Source organism: Bolinopsis microptera, chromosome 3 (genome assembly GCF_026151205.1).
Source record: "Bolinopsis microptera isolate Bmic1 chromosome 3, MBARI_Bmic_1.0, whole genome shotgun sequence".
NCBI classification, from domain to species: domain Eukaryota; kingdom Metazoa; phylum Ctenophora; class Tentaculata; order Lobata; family Bolinopsidae; genus Bolinopsis; species Bolinopsis microptera.
In genome coordinates this window covers 18,176,136-18,197,457 of record NC_087074.1, presented here as the reverse complement: position 1 = coordinate 18,197,457, position 21,322 = coordinate 18,176,136, and the positions used below count along the sequence as shown (strand labels likewise).

At 35.0% G+C, this 21,322-nt stretch overlaps 1 protein-coding gene across 2 annotated transcripts; it reads right to left on the bottom strand.

The window, feature by feature from the left end:
- Positions 1-507: 507 nt before the first annotated feature.
- Positions 508-20,268, bottom strand: LOC134812089 (moesin/ezrin/radixin homolog 1-like). 2 transcript variants are annotated; one of them, XM_063819248.1, is made up of 18 exons: positions 20,207-20,268; positions 18,823-18,906; positions 15,679-15,774; positions 15,231-15,335; positions 12,104-12,193; positions 11,487-11,566; positions 10,240-10,323; positions 9,142-9,159; positions 7,478-7,624; positions 5,381-5,474; positions 4,191-4,354; positions 3,791-3,900; positions 3,298-3,458; positions 2,681-2,773; positions 2,355-2,465; positions 2,088-2,177; positions 1,813-1,973; positions 508-1,693 (listed from the first exon to the last, which is right to left on the bottom strand). In XM_063819248.1, the coding sequence occupies exons 1-18, from the start codon at positions 20,216-20,218 to the stop codon at positions 1,651-1,653; spliced, it is 1,743 nt and encodes a 580-aa protein (XP_063675318.1). In that variant the 5' UTR covers positions 20,219-20,268; the 3' UTR covers positions 508-1,650. The 2 variants fall into 2 exon arrangements, with proteins under 2 accessions (XP_063675318.1, XP_063675319.1); XM_063819249.1 differs by lacking the exon at positions 9,142-9,159.
- Positions 20,269-21,322: the final 1,054 nt, after the last annotated feature.

Below are 21,322 nucleotides of genomic sequence, written 5' to 3'. Positions count from 1 at the left end.
AATTAAGGGTTACAAAACTTTCGAGCTTTGGTAGCCAACACTTTGGACAAAGTCTTTCAAATTCGATGGTGCCACAAGATGGAACTTAACTCATTAATTCTACTGGCAATAAAATAGAATCACCAAAGACACTTGGCTCTGTCAGATGACAATATTTAGTCACTATTCAAGAAACAAGGTTTCTGTGTGGTCCCGGACGGGCGAATGTCGCCGGTCGAACCGGCCCCGAAGTAAGTTATTGGCACTAGTTCAACAATAGTAGTACACTAGTACAACATCTGCTTCCACATTAACATGCATAAGAACGATCCTCTGGGCCGAACTAGGGAATAATAGTTGCGCCTGAGGCGACAGGGACCCCTCGTTTAATTGCAATGGTATTTACAATAAATTCCCGCGACTGCCCCAATTGATTTACTGGAATGATGCAACTGATCGCCATGACCGGCAATGTGACAGCTCGAATTTGCCGAAGCGAAAAATTTGCTGAATCATGCTTCATTTTTTGCCACTGTTATTGTAATATCAATGTGAGAATATACCTTATTTAGCAGTCAAAGTAAAACGACATTTTATCTATTTTATTGACAATTGACCAACATTTCATACAATAATGAATATAGTTATAAGCACATAAAAATGATATTAATGATTAATCCAGGGACTAGGTCCATCCAATTTTACATCTTGGTATGAAGAATTAGTTTGATTCGTCCAAGTTGAAAAATACAACGAAAGTGCTGTAGTTTCTAGAATGCATTGAATCTAAAGAATAGAATGTAGTTGGGTTGCGGCCCACACTTGCACATTACAAAATCAACAAACTTATATCATATTAAAAGATTTTTTATACATTTTTAGTATGCCAAAAATCCATCAAATACATAATAGACAGTCATCAGCCTAAAACATTCAACTTTTGATTTCAAAATATTATTAAAATAGAAATAAAAGAATGACACATAGAAGTATTAATAAGGAATCGTCCACATATTACGTCAGCGCCAAGGGGTAGGTTAAACATGGGTAAATACTGACGCTGATGTCATTTTACACACCAGTTTATATCTGCAAACTTGCTGACGAAATGTGTGAACAGGCCCTAACTGAGAAAACCATCAATTTTACACAAAATATAATAATATTAGCCATGAGCTACGTCTGAAATATGTAAGGTTAAGTATTATCAAGAAAAACTGATATAAAAACAGGTCACACGTACATTCCAGGACAAACCTGCAAATTCAAGTAAAAATATTTATCAACAAGATCGGAAATCCTTTACATAGGCACTCTGACAACGTCATCTAGTCATTTCCTGTCAGACACTGGCATTTGTGGACTAAAAATCACCACTTGCACCAAAAATCATAATTCAAAATATTCCCAAAATTTAAGCTTTTCGATAGCCAAATGAAACGTGAAATTGAACATTTAGTAGATTTATCAAATTTTATTAATGATTTAATTGCGTTCAGATTTTAACGTCAAAATTGAAAATGGTTAGTAATTAGTGATACTAGATAGTAAAATTATAGTCAAATATGCATAAGAAAATTTCAAGTTGTTAAGAAAGTTGCTAAAACTGTAAAAGGTTCACATCGTGTGTAACTAAACGTCGGTTGTTGCCTATTTCTGTGGTTTGTATGCTCAAGAAACAGTCTCGGCCTCTTCTTCATCTCTGTAAGACGTCCTGAGGTGGTTTTGAGTAAAAATAGTGGATCATCAATAAAATCTTGATGTCGGAACAATAAATTTCGAAATCTTCAGACAGCAAAATTAAACTAAAAGTAAGTTACAAATGCAACTTACATGTGCTCGTAGTCCTCGACCCTCTGCCTCGTATTTCCCTTTCGGATCTTCTTGAGGGTTTTGTACTTGTCTTCTCCCTGTTGCTGAATTGCCAGGTAGTGATGGTCGGTGTCCGTTAGGGCACTGAAGTTCTTTTCTAGTATCAAATCCTTCTCCATGTCCTGAGGTAAGTGTAAACTTAACTTGTGAAAAGAGAAACGAATTTATGAGTATTTAAAGTTTTAAAATTATTTGTTCTCCAGCTAATTAGAGTTAAGTTGTGGTCGATTCCAAACCTTTAATTTTTTATGGAGGAGCGTATCTCGAGTTGTCTCCAGATCTCTGTTTTCTTCGCTTCTGTTACCCTCAATCTCGGTTATGAAGTCCTAGCGGATATACCATTGGTTAGTCGATTTACGATTCGTGGTATATAATTTTTCATTTCGAAATTCAAATAAATTGACCAAAATATCTACAATGAGACAAAATATCAACAATGCTCGTATCTAAACTCAAGGTCCCTTCATAACTTAATGTAGTATACAAATATATATATTCCTCACCTGTCCATCAGAACAAGTGTCCTCCATTGGGTCACTATTTTCGCTGGTCACGCTGCCCGTCATACTACGAGACAAGGCCTCTTCACTGTACTTCTTTTGTAGGTTATCGTACTGGGAGAGGCGGAGTTAGGGACCGGTAAAAAAATCCATGAAGTATTTCAACAAGTAACACCGGGAAACATTTTTATACTTTATGGTTAAGTTATTTTGATAGGAAGTTTTTGATTCACGAATTGTTTATTGTGATACAAGTTAGAATCAAAGTATTAAGTTTGAGAGTTGGGTAAGTGCGGTAGCAGTCCCTCATTCCTGGATTGTCAACTGACCTCTTTTCGGAGTTTTTCTGATTTCAGTTGCATCTGTTCGACTTCGATCGCAGTTTTCATAGCAAACGCCTCTTTCGATTCATATTGCTCCCTCTGAGACGGTATGTTCGAATAATTATATGTGCTGCAGTAAATGGTTAGTTACAAGCAATGTTATTGAAGCAATGTTATCGAAGCAATATTATTGAAGCGATGTGCACTGTACAGTCACATTCTTCTACCTAGTTGCATGCTAAGGATATACGATGGAATTGCTTCAGAAAGAGTCTAAGTAAGACACCGAAAAATTGTATTGCAGGCTTTTGAAGATTATGATAATCATCCGAATCAAATGCAGATTGTCGATTGATCGATCATGATAACTCATCAGTTAGAAAATCAAATCAAATTAATTAAGCGACGGACGTGATCTGATCGACATGATATATGATCGAAATCGTGCACGCGCGCGCGCGATAAAACATGATATTGCGCGATGATTTCAACATGAAACTGTATGCGGAATCCAGTTTTTAAATATGTAGACCCCATTTCGTGCGGTCGGACAAAAACTAACCATCTTGATTGAAGAAAATGTTAATTAAAATCGAATTTTGACAAAAGAAAACATAACTTACCAATTCCTCTTTTTCCTCTTTATGTGTACTGAGTTGAACTTCCATTTGAGACATTTCCTGTTCCGTGTTTTCGCGTTGCGTCTTCAACCTTCGGAACTGTTCCTCGCTATCATGTATCTTTCGCTCCAACTCATTACTCCTCGCTTGGTATAGCAACAATGCTGCAAATATTACAAACATTTCAGGAATGCATAAATTACTCGAGTCTTTTATGCAAAGAATCAGCTGTAACTATTTTTGAAACTTTCGCTTGAGCCATTGTTTTGCTATACTTATGTATAGCTTATACCACCTCTGAAGCTTTTCAGACATCACATTTCCTTTTTGCTCATGTCTCCTAACATCATACGATATGTATGATAAAACTCTTAACCATATAGAGCAGAGGTACTGAGCAAAGGACCCCAAATAACTATCAAAGCTAAAGATAAGTTTCAAATTAGTATCCCTCTATAAATAGCATCAAAATTACAGGACCTCTTGAAAATAATACCTTTTTTGGATGCCTGCTGTTCCTGTTCGATAACCATAAGTTTCTGCTCCAAAACACGTTGATTGTGCTCAGCTGCTATTCTTGCTTCCCGTTCCTTTTTCAATCGCATCCTGTTTAGTATGTAATATTACTGTCTTATATGATTGCGATGGCAAAGGAGCTAGTGCTAAAGGAGCTTTGTATAATTTTCTGTGAAATCTGTGTAATTTAATAATTATTTTGGGTGAATTAGTGCCCCACAACATTTTTTACATTCGCTACCTCTCTAATTACAATCTGAACTACTATGTACTACAAATAAGGATTAGCTTGCTGATGACCGGGTGGTAAAACAAAACTTGGCACAACTCCAATTCCTGACGTAATATAATTACTTAAAAATTATATTCACAAAACCCACCTCTCGTCATTGCGCTCCTTCCTCTCCGCAATCTGCTGCATCTTCATCTGCTGAACTTCGGGCGACTCGGGTTTTCTCCGTGCGATGTAAAGTTCGTGGTTTCGGATACACAGGTCGAGGATGGTTTTATTTATCCGGGATTTGGAGGTAAGAAACACGAAGTCCTGTAGAGAGAGGGAAGTCAGAGATTGCAGTATTATCGTTAAGTTGAAGGGTATATTAATTAAAAGTTCATACATTATTCGACATGTATCGAGCGTGCACGTCCGATAACGATATGTTATTTATAAGGGTTTATGAAGGACATCTCGATATTATACAGGCATGAGGCAGGACACACGTCGCCCAGTGATAGGTCACACATACTGACATAATAATACTACTGTAATATGCACAATATTACGCAATATTATGATTAAAAGGACCCCTCGCCGGAGCATAAATGGCCTTCGATGTTAAAATTGTAAAGGTAAAATAGATCATACAGCCGTTATCCATAATAACATGTCGCATATTGATAGCGTGACAACAAAAAATCCTTTTACCAAGCATGCGGTCGCTACACTCTGACCGGGCCCTGCGCAATACCCTTGTAGTGAATTTGAAATGTTATATCATTGATAATGTAACTATGAGATTTAATAGAAACCATAGATTCAATATATTCATCTTGCGGTTAACTATGTCAGGCAAGTATAATCTATGAACTCAATACAGTGTGCTACACACTTACACATAACACATGAATCACGCGACATGATCAAAAGCTTTTGAAGAAGCACTTAAAATGAGACTTTGTGATTTAAATATTGTCAACGCAGATCAGGTGATTGTGACAAAACCTCATTTGTTCCTGTCAAGTCTACATAATATAGATTGCTCATGTTTCAAGGAATGCTTCATTACATGATCGAACTTTAAAGCAGAGAAAGATAATTACTCTGCCATATAAAGAATATTCTGGATCCCTCAGCCATTGGTCAGATTAAAACAGGCTAATAAAACGTGGCAACTGTTAGAAATCAGTCACAAAATCTTGAACGAAATTTTAGAATTAAATAAACGGCACCAGCATGAGGCATATTATATTTCATGAGTTTCAAGGTTATAAATCCAGTACCTGAGCGGAGAAATCACTTAGCACCTTTAAAAGCGGTTCAGACAACTTTAAAAGCGGTTCAGTCACTTACGGGTGATTTATTGGCTGTCTGGATTGTAAATCGTTTGTCGCTGTAGGAGATATTGTTTATCTCGGACCATGGGAAACCTATCTGGGGCGCCAACCTGAAGAGAATGGATTTATAATAATTACAAGATTTATCTTTGGAAAATTATCAATATCTAACATTATTAACGAATTACGAGGCAAATTCTCATATAGCTATAATCTATATAGGTGACTGCTGAGTTAATAAGTTCAAGTGAGCTTCTGAATTCTGTAGTTTTTAGTTATAGCTATAAATTGCAATTGAGAATTGTGATTATTAATGTAGTTACTGTGCCAACACGTGATTGCACTGCTGCGTTACCAAACCAGTCATTATTCAAATATTGACAAAATCCTTCATTTTATTAGTCCAGAATCCACCTTCACAGCCTCACATTCTCACAGTTCACACTCTTATTGACCACGAATTACACACACACACTGACACTGTGTTTTATTATAGTGCAATATTGAGCAACAGTTTTAATCAACCTCAGCAAAACCTCTCTTAGAAATATTACACGTCTCATACGAGTTGTCACTTTGAATGACTGAAAGTAACTGGACTCCCGTTAAAATAATCGGTGTCGTTTAAAACGTCGGTTGACAGCCTCGCTGCTTGATATCCTCACTAGCTTACAGCTGATCCTAGCTTCCTAGCAGATTAGTGACGTGAACAAGAAATAGCGACCAGACAATATGTTTGAAGCCCGACCTATTACCAAAATTACCTCAAACCGTTTAACGCTTGCTGGGTATCAGTACAATATCTTCGACTTATTTCGTCTGAGCAAAATAGGGAGTTGCGACACGATTTCGCGACATAAAGACATAAGTACCCTGGTAGCGAGTACCCTGATAGCGATTACTCTGGTAGCGAGGCAATAATATCTCGCAATGTTGATTCAGACGCTTTTCATACCAGCAGCTCTCTGATCTTGTTGCCAACTTTATATTAATGGGATTCTAATTAAAATTGTTGCTTGATTTTAATTATATTCATAGTCTAGACTAAATGAAATCTTTTAAGAAGTTTACCAGGTTTTACAAGATCTACAATAATCTATCTGTGCCAAATCCATCGAAGAATACGAAACGATGTACAACAAAAATCTGAGACTTCGTTTCCAGTGAGTATATAATATAAAATAAAACCGTGTTTCAGTTGTATGCTAGAAAACCTAAAACCCCAAATAACAGTTGAAGTTGTATGTCAGTAAGTCTGATCGAAAGTACGTGCTAAGAAAGCTATAAAGTAAGGTTACTTACTACTTAGCCAAATATTGGTATCCAGAAAAATTCTCACTATAGCGGAACGTTTGAGGTTGACGGCGTATATTAATTAATTGCATCAAATTCAGAACTTGAAATAAAACCGTGTTTCAGTTATATGCTAGAAACCCTAAAACCCCAAATTGCAGGTAAAGAAAAGTGTTCACCGTTCCAATGTAACTACATCATATTCATCTAAAAAGATTTTGATTAAAAATTCAAAACGTAAAAAACATCACTCCGTTGACTGTTGTCAGTTGTGTCAGTACTATATACTACTACCACAGTACTACCATCTACTTACCCATGTACCCCCGTTATACCAATTCGGAGAAAAACACATTTTTGATAACCAGTAGAAAATATTTATACCATAAATGGATGCGACAACAAGTGACAGTCATAAGAGTCTGTTTCAGAGAAATCCGGACCTTGATAAATACGTCTGGTATGCTAAATAATTCAAATATATGTTTAGCAATTAACGAACACTCCAATAAAACACAACTACTTCCCGCTTCCGTGGACCAATTCTTGAACGCTAAGGATGTTTGTAGTACTATGGGGGGCATCAACCTCATAAATATACATAAATACCTATACCTATTCTGAGATCGGAGGGAGTAATAGGCATTTATGAGGTTGATGCCCCCCCCCCCCCCCCCTACTATCAACTAGAACATGCTAGGATATAAGATTTATATCATAGTCATGCAGAAAACATGGTAAAATATTTCCTAACAAACCATGCAGCCAATAAAGTGACTAATTAAAAGTAAAGTGATAAGATCGCCCACGCTCAACTTACTTGTCATTGAAATGGTATATATTGATACCCAGAGCATCTATACCCAGCCACAACTTGCTTCCCTTTCGATTGTAAATCTCGAAGTAGTTCACTCCGTACATATCCAAATCTTGTGCTATCTTCAGAAATGACAACATCGCTTCCTCTCTGAAATATTTTATCTAAATTCGTTGATAATTAATTTGAGCCCTTTTAAATGCACAAGGATCAAGTTACTCACAACATGGCCATTTATAGGAGGGGCCAGCAAATATTCAAAAGTTTCATATTAACCCATATTGTTTCAAGCTACTTTTTAAAGTACACGATTACGATTTTGGTTATTTATGATATCAAATATTCAGATTTCAGCATATAATATAAAAATTAATGATAGGCGTTGTAACGATATTAGAAGAGTTTAGACAGAGGTCATAGAATTTTGGTAGATTTTCTATCTAAAATTTGAATGCAATACATTACGTGTATTAAAGTTTGTAAATTTTCATCATAGGAATAGTCAGTTCAATTACAAAAGAAATAAAATAATGACACGTCACAATACGAGTTGTATTGGTTGGCGGTGGTTAAACTGGTTGCTAATAGCACACTAGTACTAATATTATGTACCTGGTATATTGAAATATGAGTATTATTATCAATAGACTATTTAAGTAGGTTTAATACTATCATGACGTGGTTGGTTACTTAGTTTTCTCCTGCTGAAAATTACTCCAATAATCTATTTTTAGTTTCCTAATGGACCATTTCGTAATCACTACTAATTTATTTGAGATTTTTAGATAGTAAGAAAGCGTATCACAATTTACAATTTTACAGCAAAATCTGCCAAAGATGTTCGTGATAAAAAAGGTTGTAAAGGCAGGCTCTAAATACTAAGAGACTAAGGCTTATACAATACAAGGCTTACGTCAGAGAGAATACGTCTCTTTATTTTCTGGGTTGGGAGGGTCAATAAAATAAAAAATACTTATTCAGAGGAGCGTAAGCTTATCATGCCAGCAACACGTCACGTGACAGGACAAGGAAGCAAAGATTTCAAATCTTAAAGATTTTGAGCTTTATTTTAAGAATTGTTTCCGCCTGTGATGGATTTCTAGGTAGCTCTGCTGTGTCGCTGATGTAAAGTTCACGAGGATTGTATAATATTAATAGCTTTCACATACATGGTAAGATCTGCACTACAGCTACTCAAAGAACTATTCTACCTGTGCCTGGGAACAGAGAGGGAAGTTTAGAAGTCTATTAATTTATAATCGAATGTTGGACAACATACGATTGTATTAATATGATAAATTATTGGGCATAGTCCATAGAATTGGTTTCACTTTTTTATTATAAAGAATCGGTTCGAGCTGTTGTTTCTTATGCTGACACAGTTTTAACTAAACTGATATGTCATTACAGCAGTGAAAGTTTCTATCATGATAAAGTGATAATATGTATTAAAGCTATTTATTTATAAATGTCAAATGATCATGGTTATAATCTTCTGGTTGATCGTAGTGTATCTGTGCTTGTAATGCTGATTTTCAGATTAATTAATTGCACTCAAAGATTAATTGAGAGCTCTCATCTTACGAGGGTTATAATTTAATTGTTAATCTATCTGAGTATCTGAGATCATTATTATTTGCTTGAGTTATTAATTGTGCAGCACTTACGCAACGAGGAAACCGGAACTGAAAAAAACGTGGTGAGGGTAACATTAATAAGCAAAAGACGATGTTCGAGGAGGAGATAATGTATAGATTACAGAATATAGATGGTACAAGTTGGTTATGACCGATCAGTCTAGTTCTTGAAACCCCCAGTTTGAGTTTAAAGGAGGGTGACGCATTAAATTCTGTGTGTGAGCTCTCAACCTTGTTGACGTTTCTCAATTAAGCCAGTTAGGGAGGTTACAGGAGTTAAATAGTTAAATAGTTAAATAGGAGTTAAATATGTGTTTAACTCAGAATGTAGGAATGCAACTTATGAAACGTTAAATTCCAATCAAATTCTCAGGATTATTTCCTCACAAAAACAAAATTAAGTAGTACTATTCCTGTAAACTGAAGTAATTATATAAAGTAACCACTCACCAATTCTGTGGAAAAATATTATACAGTTTAAAAAAATTAAACAGTTAATATTCGCATTAGTGTTAACTGAGATTGATGCGAATAACTGAGAGTTAACGGGAAAAACAAACTACCACGCAAATCGGCTCATTTAGAACGTGTAAACCAATCATTCACACATGGGATTGTCACTAGAACTAGTGACTAGTTACTAGTGAGTCTAGTAGAGGGTAATCAGTAACACCATGAACGTAGCTATCGCCTTTATTGAGCATGTTTTCAGTCTATTGATTAATTAACGCTCGACCGTGGTAATGGTAATACGAGGAAACAATTGCTAATTCTACACAAGGAGTATGGCTTCACTGGTGACTAATTAGATAAAGTTGATGTGGATCTATTAAAGTATGAAGGTGGAGAAGAAAGCGGTGAATTTTGGGATCAATGCGTGACCCAACGAATCCCCTTAAATCTTCATCTCCAATCAATAAAAAGGTAAAATAACAGTTAAAGTATTTGTAAAATAAGATAACAGCTGACAAATTATTTATAAAGTAAGATAACAGTTAACAAAGTAACAAAGTAAGATAAAGTAAGATAACAGTTTATCAGTATTACCTGAGTTGGTCCTTGTGCTCCAACAGTTAACAAAGTAAGATAACTAGTAAGATAACAGTTTATGATAATATGAGTTATTACCTGAGTTGGTCCTTGTGCTCCAACCAACAATCCACTATCTTCTCCTCCCACTGGCTGTGTGTTAGTCTGTGCTGTTGTATCACTCTGAATTAACATAGTTTTAAAATAATACTCACATAAAGTAACTGTACAAAATTAATATATCTATAATAATTCTCAGTAACTTGAAGTAACTGAATAATAAAGAAAAAGATTCCGCGGCGGGGTTGGCATATATAGATAAATAGATCTGTTAATATTCATAGCATGTACTGTAGTCGTCTGTCGTATTACATTAATACTGTTTTCTTCTTTTCTCGAGATGTCCATTGTTCAATATAGAACTATAGAACCCGGAAAGCTAGAGAAATGTGCGGGTTCAAACTTTTTTCTTTAAAAGGTTGGTGTTATATTTTTAGAGCCAAGCACTGCTGCCAAGATTTTGGTACAAAAATAGTATAATCATTCGCTGTTTGGTGTATTTGGTTGTTCTTTGCCAAAAAGTGCGGTTCTGATAGTGTCGATCCAAGTAATATATTAGCATTTTTGGTGTGGACCTGTTACAAAATAAAAATCTTAAAAAGGCCGAACATTCCCTAATATGTATCAATATGGCTATTTGACTGGCAGAAGATCATCTATATATCTAACAAACTAGTATATTAGATCTCCACTAGCATCGATTAAATCGATTTGTGTATAAACCCTTCTTTTTAGTAACAGAATTATGTATTCCACAGAACTGCATAATGCACACCAATAATGTTCAGCAGTGAACATTATCGGTGTGGAAAATATAGGCACATGTCACATAGGCTTAGCGTAGCAATTTTCACTACTACATGACGCATTAAAGAAATATTATTATTAAATATACTATTTTTTTCATTTCTCGAGACCTCCAATAAAAATCTGGACAGCTAAATTTTAACTAATTGTGTGGTGGTTCCAAGGTTGGGTTGGTGTGATATTTTAAATAAAGCCAATACTAGTAGCAGTACAAGCACTGCTGCCAAAATATTAACTGTACAAAAATAGTATAATTAGTCGAGAATATTCTTTATCTCATATTGTATGTTTGTTCTTTGCCAAAAAGTTTGATTCTAATAGCGTCGATCCTAGCAAATAGTGGCAATTTTGGTGTGTGGACACTGGACCTGTTACAAACTGTCTTTAAAAAGACATTTGGTTGTTATGGTTGATACGATTGTTATAGTAGTTATGGTTGTCATGGTTGTTATAGTTGTCATGGTTGTTATAGTTGTTACCTGACTGGAAGAAGACCGTCTATGTCTAATAAACTTGTGTGGTATATCTCCGGGTCAAAGTCTCCGAACTTTTCTTGACACTGATAGTAAGTAAAGTGTTAGAAGTAAAACTCGCTTAAGTGCCCTTAAATATTTAAGATATTATAGCTAAAAGGATGGTAATATTAATGGAGAATTGCAAAGAATTGATCATGCCATAATCATAGTAAATACTCGCCCCCGATTGGTAAGAATTTGGATCTGGTATCAGAGAGAATCATTTAACTTAATGATCCTGGTAGTTTCTCAGCCAACAAAAACACATTAAAATGAGCTCACTCATTTTCCAATTAATCAAGACTCACTGCCCGGTACTGAAACACTACGCAAATAAGCCAAGTTATGATGGTAAATTTAAATGTTGGCTAAGCCACTTAATTTAACCACGGTCATGTTTTTTTGAGTCATATTTTTCACAAAATGAACGCAGAACTAAGCTATTTAGCTTCCAATCTCGGTTTATTTCAATATAACAGTTTAGTCCATTCCCTTAACTCCTTACCCCCTATACTATGATGCTCATTGCTCATACCAATTACCAGCCACACTATAAATAGTGCTAGTTTAATTGTACTTACGCAGTAAGACGCTAGAAGAACTGATGTTTCGGGAGGGCAGTACACTTCGTCAGTTATAACCAGGTCCTTTATCTCCATGTAAAACAACCTCTGAAATGTTAATAGGTGGTTAATATTATTGATGGAATGATTGACTAGTTATTTGATTGTATTACTATACAATTTCACACTGTATTAATACATTTTATCGCAAAATCAGTGTATTTTATCTTTGATAATAGAGAAACGTATTGAATAGAGATGTTAAGAAAAGTATAGAATAGAGATGTTAAAAGAATATTTTTAGTAATATATATTTTTAGTAATATAATATAAAAGAATGTGATATTCAAAAGAAATTTAACAATGACAATGTTTGATATCACATTTGTATTATCAAATTAATTGAATCATAATGACCAAAGAAACAAAGAAAGGAAATTGTTCTGTCGATCTGTTTATTCTTTTTATTTATAGAATCATGTTATAATTACATAAATTCCCACATCCAGATAGTTTTAAATTTCCTCGCAGTCCATGACTCCAATGTTTCCCCCTAAAAATATTCTTATGCTCTTCGGCATCAAATTTCCTCCCAGAACCAAACTTTCCTCTCAGATAATCTGCCGATCTGCCGCCTTTCTGGATGTGGGGATAAATCACTATTATAACCCACATTAATAACATACAACACTTTGTTGATGTAGATTGAAAAGAAGCCAGCTAATGCGCAAGAGACTTACCAATAATCAAGCATTTCATAAGACTATTGTGACTTCGTATTAGAATCCAGGATTACGAAATGAAAGCTTTGTTCTTAAACCTCCATAACCTTAAAACTAGAAAGCTGCAAGCATTGTCATGATCAGTTAAACCTTTAAACAGTAAATATAATGGGCATGTAACTGAGAATTTCGCAAGGTGTCTTTAAATTTGAAAATATGGAGACATTAATGTAATGGAATTCCAACGATTTTATATTCCAAGAACCAACCATTGCAGGTACATTAAATACTCTCTTTTTTTTGTGATTCTCGGGCGAAACAGATATCACTTTATAGCTAGAGTTTTAGCTGTCTGGATAAGGAAATATCGGGGAAAGGAATGATCACGTGACAACGAGTCTCACAGAATGCAGAGAGTTTCACGGAATAGAGAGTTTTTACTGTAGTTAACTGATTTAATCTATGGAGCACTGTTTAAGGGGGCCGGGGGGGGGGTCTTCATCAAAATTCTCTCGAAATCGACTTTATAGTTGTTTCTGATAGAGGGGAGTGATATCTATCAGTTGCTTTTGGTCCCATGGAAAAATATTGTTCCTAGCCGAAATTATCGCTGGTCAAAGGTCAGCACTTATGTGTAATTGTATTGCACGAGCGATTTTCAATCGCGCGTTCTGAAAATCGAGTCTAAAAATCTATCTTCTCCTACATTTTTTGAGCAATCACCCTCAAACTTTCAGGATATGTTCTTAGGATCAGTTAAAAGAGAACTCTAGAGCCAGAATTTTGAGATAGGCCTTTAAAGATTTTTAATTCGATTTTTAAAATCTTGGACCTCTAAAAATCAAGGTCAAAGAATTTCAAAATCAAATTAAAAATCTTTAAAGGCCTATCTCAAAATTCTGGCTCTAGAGTTCTCTTCTAACTGATTCTAAGAACATATCCTGAAAGTTTGAGGGTGATTGCTCAAAAAATGTAGGAGAAGATAGATTTTTAGACTCGATTTTCAGAACGCGCGATTGAAAATCGCTCGCGCAATACAATTACACATAAGCGCTGACCTTTGACCAGCGATAATTTCGGCTAGGAACAATATTTTTCCATGGGACCAAAAGCAGCTGATAGATATCACTCCCCTCTATCAGAAACAACTATAAAGTCGATTTCGAGAGAATTTTGATGAAGACCCCCCCCCCCCCCCCCCCGGCCCCCTTAACTGCAATAAAATATAATAGGCAATACCATTCATTTTTAGTCGAGCAGTTTAATTTCCAAGAAAATTCGTTAAACTTGTAATGTCCTTTCTATGAATGGTTCTGGATTTATACTACTGTTAGATTACCAACAGTTTAAGCGATCACTTTAACTGTGATTCAGCACCCAGTGGGGATCAAGAAGGCACACTGGGGAGTGGGGATAGTGGTTCGCTGGCTGTAGAGCTCCTATTCTATATCATTAAAAGGGCAATATTTGCAGTGGGAAATCAGTATGTTGTACATACCTACATATAACATACTACATACAACATACTACATACTACATACAACACCTTCATCATAAGTATCAGACTTTATAGCTAATATTAATAATACATGCATGTATTGTGTAATAAGTATGTAACATAACATGATTACGAACGCTGTAATAGTAATACAGTCAGTCAGGGGGCCTAGGGGGGGGGGGGGATCAGGTACTAAGTGTATGATCCCAGCTCCCCCCCCCCCCCCCCCCTGAGCCAGTCAGATAAACATTTCACCAGTTATTTAAACAATTGAATTTGACAAACGGTTGATTTGCTACTACCTCAAGATACTACAATATATCGGCTGATACGGTAACTTTGATTTTACCACGTAACCTATTTGGTCATGATTTGATTTGATTTGAAACTTTTACAAAATAGCAAATATACAAATGTACAGCAAATCGAACAAACATATAAAATGGGCCGACATGTATAGATGCTATAAAGCGTGGGTCAGTGAAACAAGTACAGAGGACAATTTTCAAAACAGGAGTTTTATGGCCGCCCAAAGTCTCAATAACATCACCTCCACCTAGTAATAAAATTATGAAATATGAAAAGTGTGAAACAATCAGATAATAAAAAAATCATGGCAAATCAATTTACACGTTAAGCGGTTATGAAAGTTGCAGCATAACTTTTATAAAACCAGTAAGAGGACAAATCCTTCAGAAAATTCTTCAGAAGATCATGAGCATCATACAGAAAGTAAACTAACCATATATTATATAATGACTATATGAGAAAATAGAAACGCCATCTTAGGACGCGAGGAGAGTTAGGACTCCTCCTAAGAACAGACTGTTATTATTTATTAACAGTACGAAACCCACCAACAGGGGAAAATGAAAGAGAAAGTGAACTCACCAACAGGGGAAAATGAAAGAGAAAGTGAACTCACCAATGTGACATCTTGAATAATGTTGTAAGCAACGTCTTCTGGATAGAGTTTAACTTTGAATCTGAATCTCCAGGGATATTGTTTCTGTAGATTCTGATCTTTTACCTGCGAGAAAAAATGTGTGAATATACATTATACATATAACTGGTGAAGATGTAATGGTGTATCTTCCATGAGGCATGATGGTATTGCTACGAATAAGGAGGCGATCAATTGTCAGCTCAACGACTAATAAATGCTTAGCTGAGGTCTTAGTAGCTTTACGGGATTTATTTGTAGAACAAAAGACGTGGTTACCCGGTCTGTTATACTAAATCACTGTTGCCCAGACAACACAGAATTAAACATTGAACTACATTACTACAAAAGTTTAAATATTTAATAACTATGTGACGCAGGAGGAGATGTGGTAAGTTCACGCCCAAATGTGTGATTTGTGTGATTTTACCTTTTTGTTCATCCGGAGCCATGACGTCACACCTTTGTTATCTACATACTGTAACCCAAAGTACCAAACTTCTTTAACTCCAATCGTATGGCAAATCTAGGAGGGGAGATTCACACGGTCATTTACTGCCTACACACATGCACATACCTTACTATTCAGCATAAATAATGTATAATTCGACTACAGCATGTCATAATAGAAGGTAATTAGCATTCGTTAATTATACGACAGATAAAGCATTTGAGCTGTGTAAATTAGAAGGGCAGGTAGTGTACATCTGCCTGCTTTATCTTGAAGCTTTTTAGCATTCTAGAGAATGAATTTCTAATGTGAAGAATTTCTAATACAGTACTAAAATATGTAGAATTGAACTGTACCAGAGATTTATCTTGGGGGTTATGTCAATGCTTAATTACGCCGATTTTTAGAATTGAACTGTACCAGAGATTTATCTTAGGGGTTATGTCAATGCTTAATTACGCCAATTTTTAGAACTTGCGTCATGGACATACCCAGAGTTTTTTTTGACTGATTCACCTTTAATCATGACGTATCTACCTTTATAATGACACTACGTATTTCGGTCAGTGAGTAATGGCTAATGAACTGACTAAGTAATGACCATTGACCAGAATACTGCTTTTTATACGTAAAAGCAGGGCATCGTCACTAATATAAAACTAAACTGGATTGAAGCCGTGTGTGTGTGAGACAGTCAACGAGATCCAGTTGACGCCAGTTGACAGCTAGAAAATGTGGGACTACTTTTTTAGAAGTGTAATAATATGATGCTATTTATAGATCTCATATTGTGAACATTATTGTTGACAGCCAAATAACGGGACTTCCTCACAGATGTGTTAATAAATAACTTAATGACTTAATGAGTAATAACTGAGTTATAACATTTCCAGTATTGATACTGATCTGCTTCTGTGTTATGAATATAATCTGCTCCCTGTATCGGATTGAATCACAAAGAAACTCACGGTTACGAAAATTATTAAAGTTTTCTTGCGATAGAGCCTAATTATGAATCAACTGCCAGCGGAACTTTATATTTAAATCAAGATAATTATTCATTCCTATAAATTTCACTGTCCGCCAGATTGAAATGAATGTCTAGTAGAATCAAATTAAGTCAAAATCCATTCGCTTAAATCATTAAATAAAGTTAGTAGTCAGCTTACATAATACATTGCCTCATATGTAATACATATGGGGCAATTATTCTCAATAAATTACGTAATCTCTGAGGGTAACGGGAGGGAGGGGTTTTCGAAATGGATTGCCTAATTTAATTTCTACTTAATTATACCCAAGAGTGATTAAAAGGGAGAATAGGGGTAAAGATTTGCATAAATTACGTAATTCTGCTTGATTTTGCCAGCAGTCGAGTCATGCAGCTCACTCAATCAATAGTAGTAAGGTAGTACGTTTCGTGAGATGTCTGGGTGAGATGGGCGATTTTGTACGATATTAATCAGATAACATATGCAAATAATTTTATCAAAGTATTAATCTTCATGCCCAATTCTCTCAAGCTTCCTCAGATTATTATATATTGCTCCCACCAATTTCGCAAAATATTCATTTTATAAAACCAGATAATGGCGTGGTTGACGGTTTATGAAGCATTTTTAATATTCGCCCCGTAGCTAGTGAATGTTACAGCGCATTTAAACGTATTTAAAATACTCACCTGATCATTTACTTTGGGTGCAAAATGTCTGATATTTGCAGTGACACCACGCACTGCAAAACATGTATAACATATATTATGTTATATACTAAAATAAAATGGATCTTTGGGTTAAAAGACGTGTGACAAGAAATGGAACTATGGAAGAACGCGCCAACGCGGTCAGTCCTGCTTCAATCAGTCAAAATCAATCGTGGGGATCATGTCATAGTGCTAAACTGTCGAGATCTCACTGTGTGACTGTGCGTTGAATGATCTGGAGAAAGGATATAAAATATGTTGAATAATTGTTCAATATTCCGTAACTCAGGTTACTTAGTCAGGCCCCTTTTACACTACGTAACTAAATTAGTCAGGCCACTTTTACACTACGTAATTAAATTAGTCAGGCCACTTTTACACTACGTAACTAAATTAGTCAGGCCACTTTTACACTACGTAATTAAATTAGTCAGGCCCCTTTTACACTACGTAACTAAATTAGTTAGGCCCCTTTTACACTACGTAACTAAATTAGTTAGGCCCCTTTTACACTACGTAACTAAATTAGTTAGGCCCCTTTTACTGCACTACGTAACTGAATTAGGCCGAGCGGTAAAACCGAGGCCGTGAGTGAAATCGATAGTACAGTTTGCCGAGCTATGTCCCTGAGTTTACATCAGTCAGCTGACGTAAGCAGTTTACCAGCTCTCTATTTACAGGCTTGAGATCCACCAAGTTTATATAGTTATATGACAGTTATATGACAGGAGAAAGTTCAAGAAACTAGACAGTACTAAACACCGTCTATTTCTGCAGAAATTATATCGTAAGTAGTCATGGAGCACACAGATGATGTTCTGGAAGTTTATTTGTAATTCGATTGATTTGAGGTTGCATAAAGTTACTTAAATACCAATAAGCATAACTCCTCAGTACACCTCTTTTTAAAGGTTTCGATTGTAAAATAATTGCAACAACTATGAGATTTATTGGTGTGTCTCAGAATTTTTCACTGTGTAGAAATTTGACGTAATCTGATAAGGTTGAACGTTTTTGGCGACAATTCTCGTTTTAGGCAACAAATGAGGTCATTCAAATTTAAAATGTGACACCTAAAACGCCAAAGCTCCAAAGCTCGATAACGGGCATGATGGTTGATAATTTAAGGTTATACATTGTGAGGTTTTGCTCCTGTAGTGGGCGCTGGGTTACAGATAATATTACTATGTTACTATTCATGGAATTCATAAGTGCATGCCAGAAAATATAATCTAGCTTTTGTTCAATGAATGGGATCCCTGAATATTTTGTTAGCACCACTCTAGGGATTCAAGATATTCTATTGGATCTGAAAACAACCTCGCTATTTTACTACAATGCATTTTCTACATTGTGATAAAATTAACAATTATCTAATATTAATAGTTAATAGTTAATAAGTTATTAATTTCATAAAAAACCTGATCAAAAAGATTTTTTCCCAAGGTGTTTGGTTGGATGGCGAAGTCCAAATCACACTCGACTGTTGATACTGTTACGTTGATCTGAAAAATATTATCATATTATCATAAAATTGTTAAATAACAAATAGTAATTATGATATAACAACGAAATTATATCCTAATTAATATGTATAATTAACAATTTGTATCGTAGTCTAATAATCAATTGTATGTTAAGTTTTAGGTACATATTATAGGACGTCGCATTTATAGAAATAAAGGAGTAGCCAATATTAACCTCTTGCCAATAACACTATCATAATAATATGATAAATATATTATATCTAGCCAAACTTCAAAAGATGCTATTATAACATAAAAAATTCTATTCTTAGTAACAGACTATCGTAAAATGTCTATATTGATATACATTCTCAGAAAGATATCGATTGCTAATGCTGAGAATTGCAAATTATTACATGTTCATTTTCACGTGGTCCCTATTGTGAGCCTTGCTCTCAGTGCTGTTATATACATACAAACTAGCACACAACATTTCAACATGCTAATTCCATTTTGCACTTTACCGGCCAACCAAATCCTTTGGGATTTGAAAACAATTCAGAATTCAGTGTATCATACAAGACGCAGAACTTGCATCTCAGGATTTCGATTTTTTGACACTTTGTGTGTAAATGTGATATGTGCGCTGATACAATATAGTATGTAATATATAGTGCGCAACTGTTATGTTTTGAAACTTCCCGCCAGCCAATTTAAGGTGACTCGCAGTCTGTCCTGATAATACTCTGGCAAGTGACAACCCTTGCGGGAAATTGTCGGTTACCAGTGTTCACGACTTTTCGGGATATAATACCCAGAAAGAATTATAACTAGTGACATGCTAAATGTTGGTAACAAACAACAAATTCCTGTCAGAAATGCTATTAAATACTGACAGCTTTTAAATGAGTTACCATTTACCAAATATAGTATTTCCTATTAATAGTAACTTTTGGAAGTTTGTTATAACGCCCAAAAGAATATTAAATCGTTATATTTCCATTATCTCAGTTGCTTTTGCTTTATTCTCGAACTCAGCTTCAATATTAACATTAAAAAATTGATCATTTTGCAGATTTTGTGTTTAAATCAAAATTGCATATATCCATACTTTATTTTGCTTTCTGGCAATGACTTGAGATATAAACATTTTTATATTAAGTTTAGAATTTTTCGGATTTCTTTTATAATATGTATGTCATATAACACAGGTCAGGTATTAGTTACAATGTTATAGATGCAGGTTAATTATCAAAAGGTGTACTGAAGGAAGATTTAATATGGTTTTAGATTATTCATTAATTGGATTTAAAATTCTAAATAATAAAATCTGACTCACTTGCTTCGGCATCTCAACTTGTTTCTTCTACTTCCATGAAACCATAATGTAAAACTGAAATTTAAGTATGAAGCATATATAATATCAATATAAATACAAGTTATATGGGTCAAAATATAAGTTCCACACTGGAGTCTCTTTATCAGAGGATCTAGATCAAAATATGTTTTAATGACCAATTATTGTGTAACCATATGAAATCTGCATCAATTTAGCTATAGCTAAATTGATGCAGATTTTATATGGTTACACAACAATAGTTCTACTCTAGATATAAACGATTTTTGTGAAATTATAGATTATTTCACAAAAATCGTATAGATCTAGACTAGAACTCCAGTGGTATATCGACAGCCCCTGCTTTCCAGGGGGAATTGCATCATAATAATTCAGGGAATAATTTCCTGAATTTCTTTTTTTTCCCGTCCGTTTTTTGTATTATATTATCCCGGACAACTTTTAGACGATGTGAAAAAATGTTTAGGGGTACAAAATGCTCCAAGGGCCGAGGACAGCAAAAAGCTATGGGGGGTGGGTGTTTAAAACGAAGGCCTGACCTTTTCTTTCTTTTTTAGGACATTAACAAAAATTCAGGGGCAGCAAAATACGTAGCTGGACGGCACATAGGTACGTTTTTCCATTGTAGACCCCTTTGTTTTATGGTGATATAATAACTAAAGTCAAAGAGATGTAAATGCAAATGTGCTTACAGATTACAAAGAAATATGTGTGCACATTCTCTTTTCTCTCTTTTTTGAAGAAAAAGGGGCCCTCACTCAGTGATAACGGTGTATGCATGTTAAATCATACTTATTAGGACAGAATGTTTAATAAGATTTTGACACGGGTACTCTGGTTATCAGCTAATAATGAGTGTGTACATTCTTTGCTAATAAGGGAATCTATTTATTCTGATACCTAGTTGCAGTTAGGCCACGTGGTGTAATATGGTCACAACACAAGCAATGGTTATTCAACGTTCTTCATGCAATTCAGCAACTTTTACTCAGTAATAAACTCGAACCTACTTTGTGCTGAGTGCGAAAATAAAACTATCACACAAATTTGCGAATTTATGTGATGCCTAAGAACATTTCAATGTTCAAGCCGCATTTA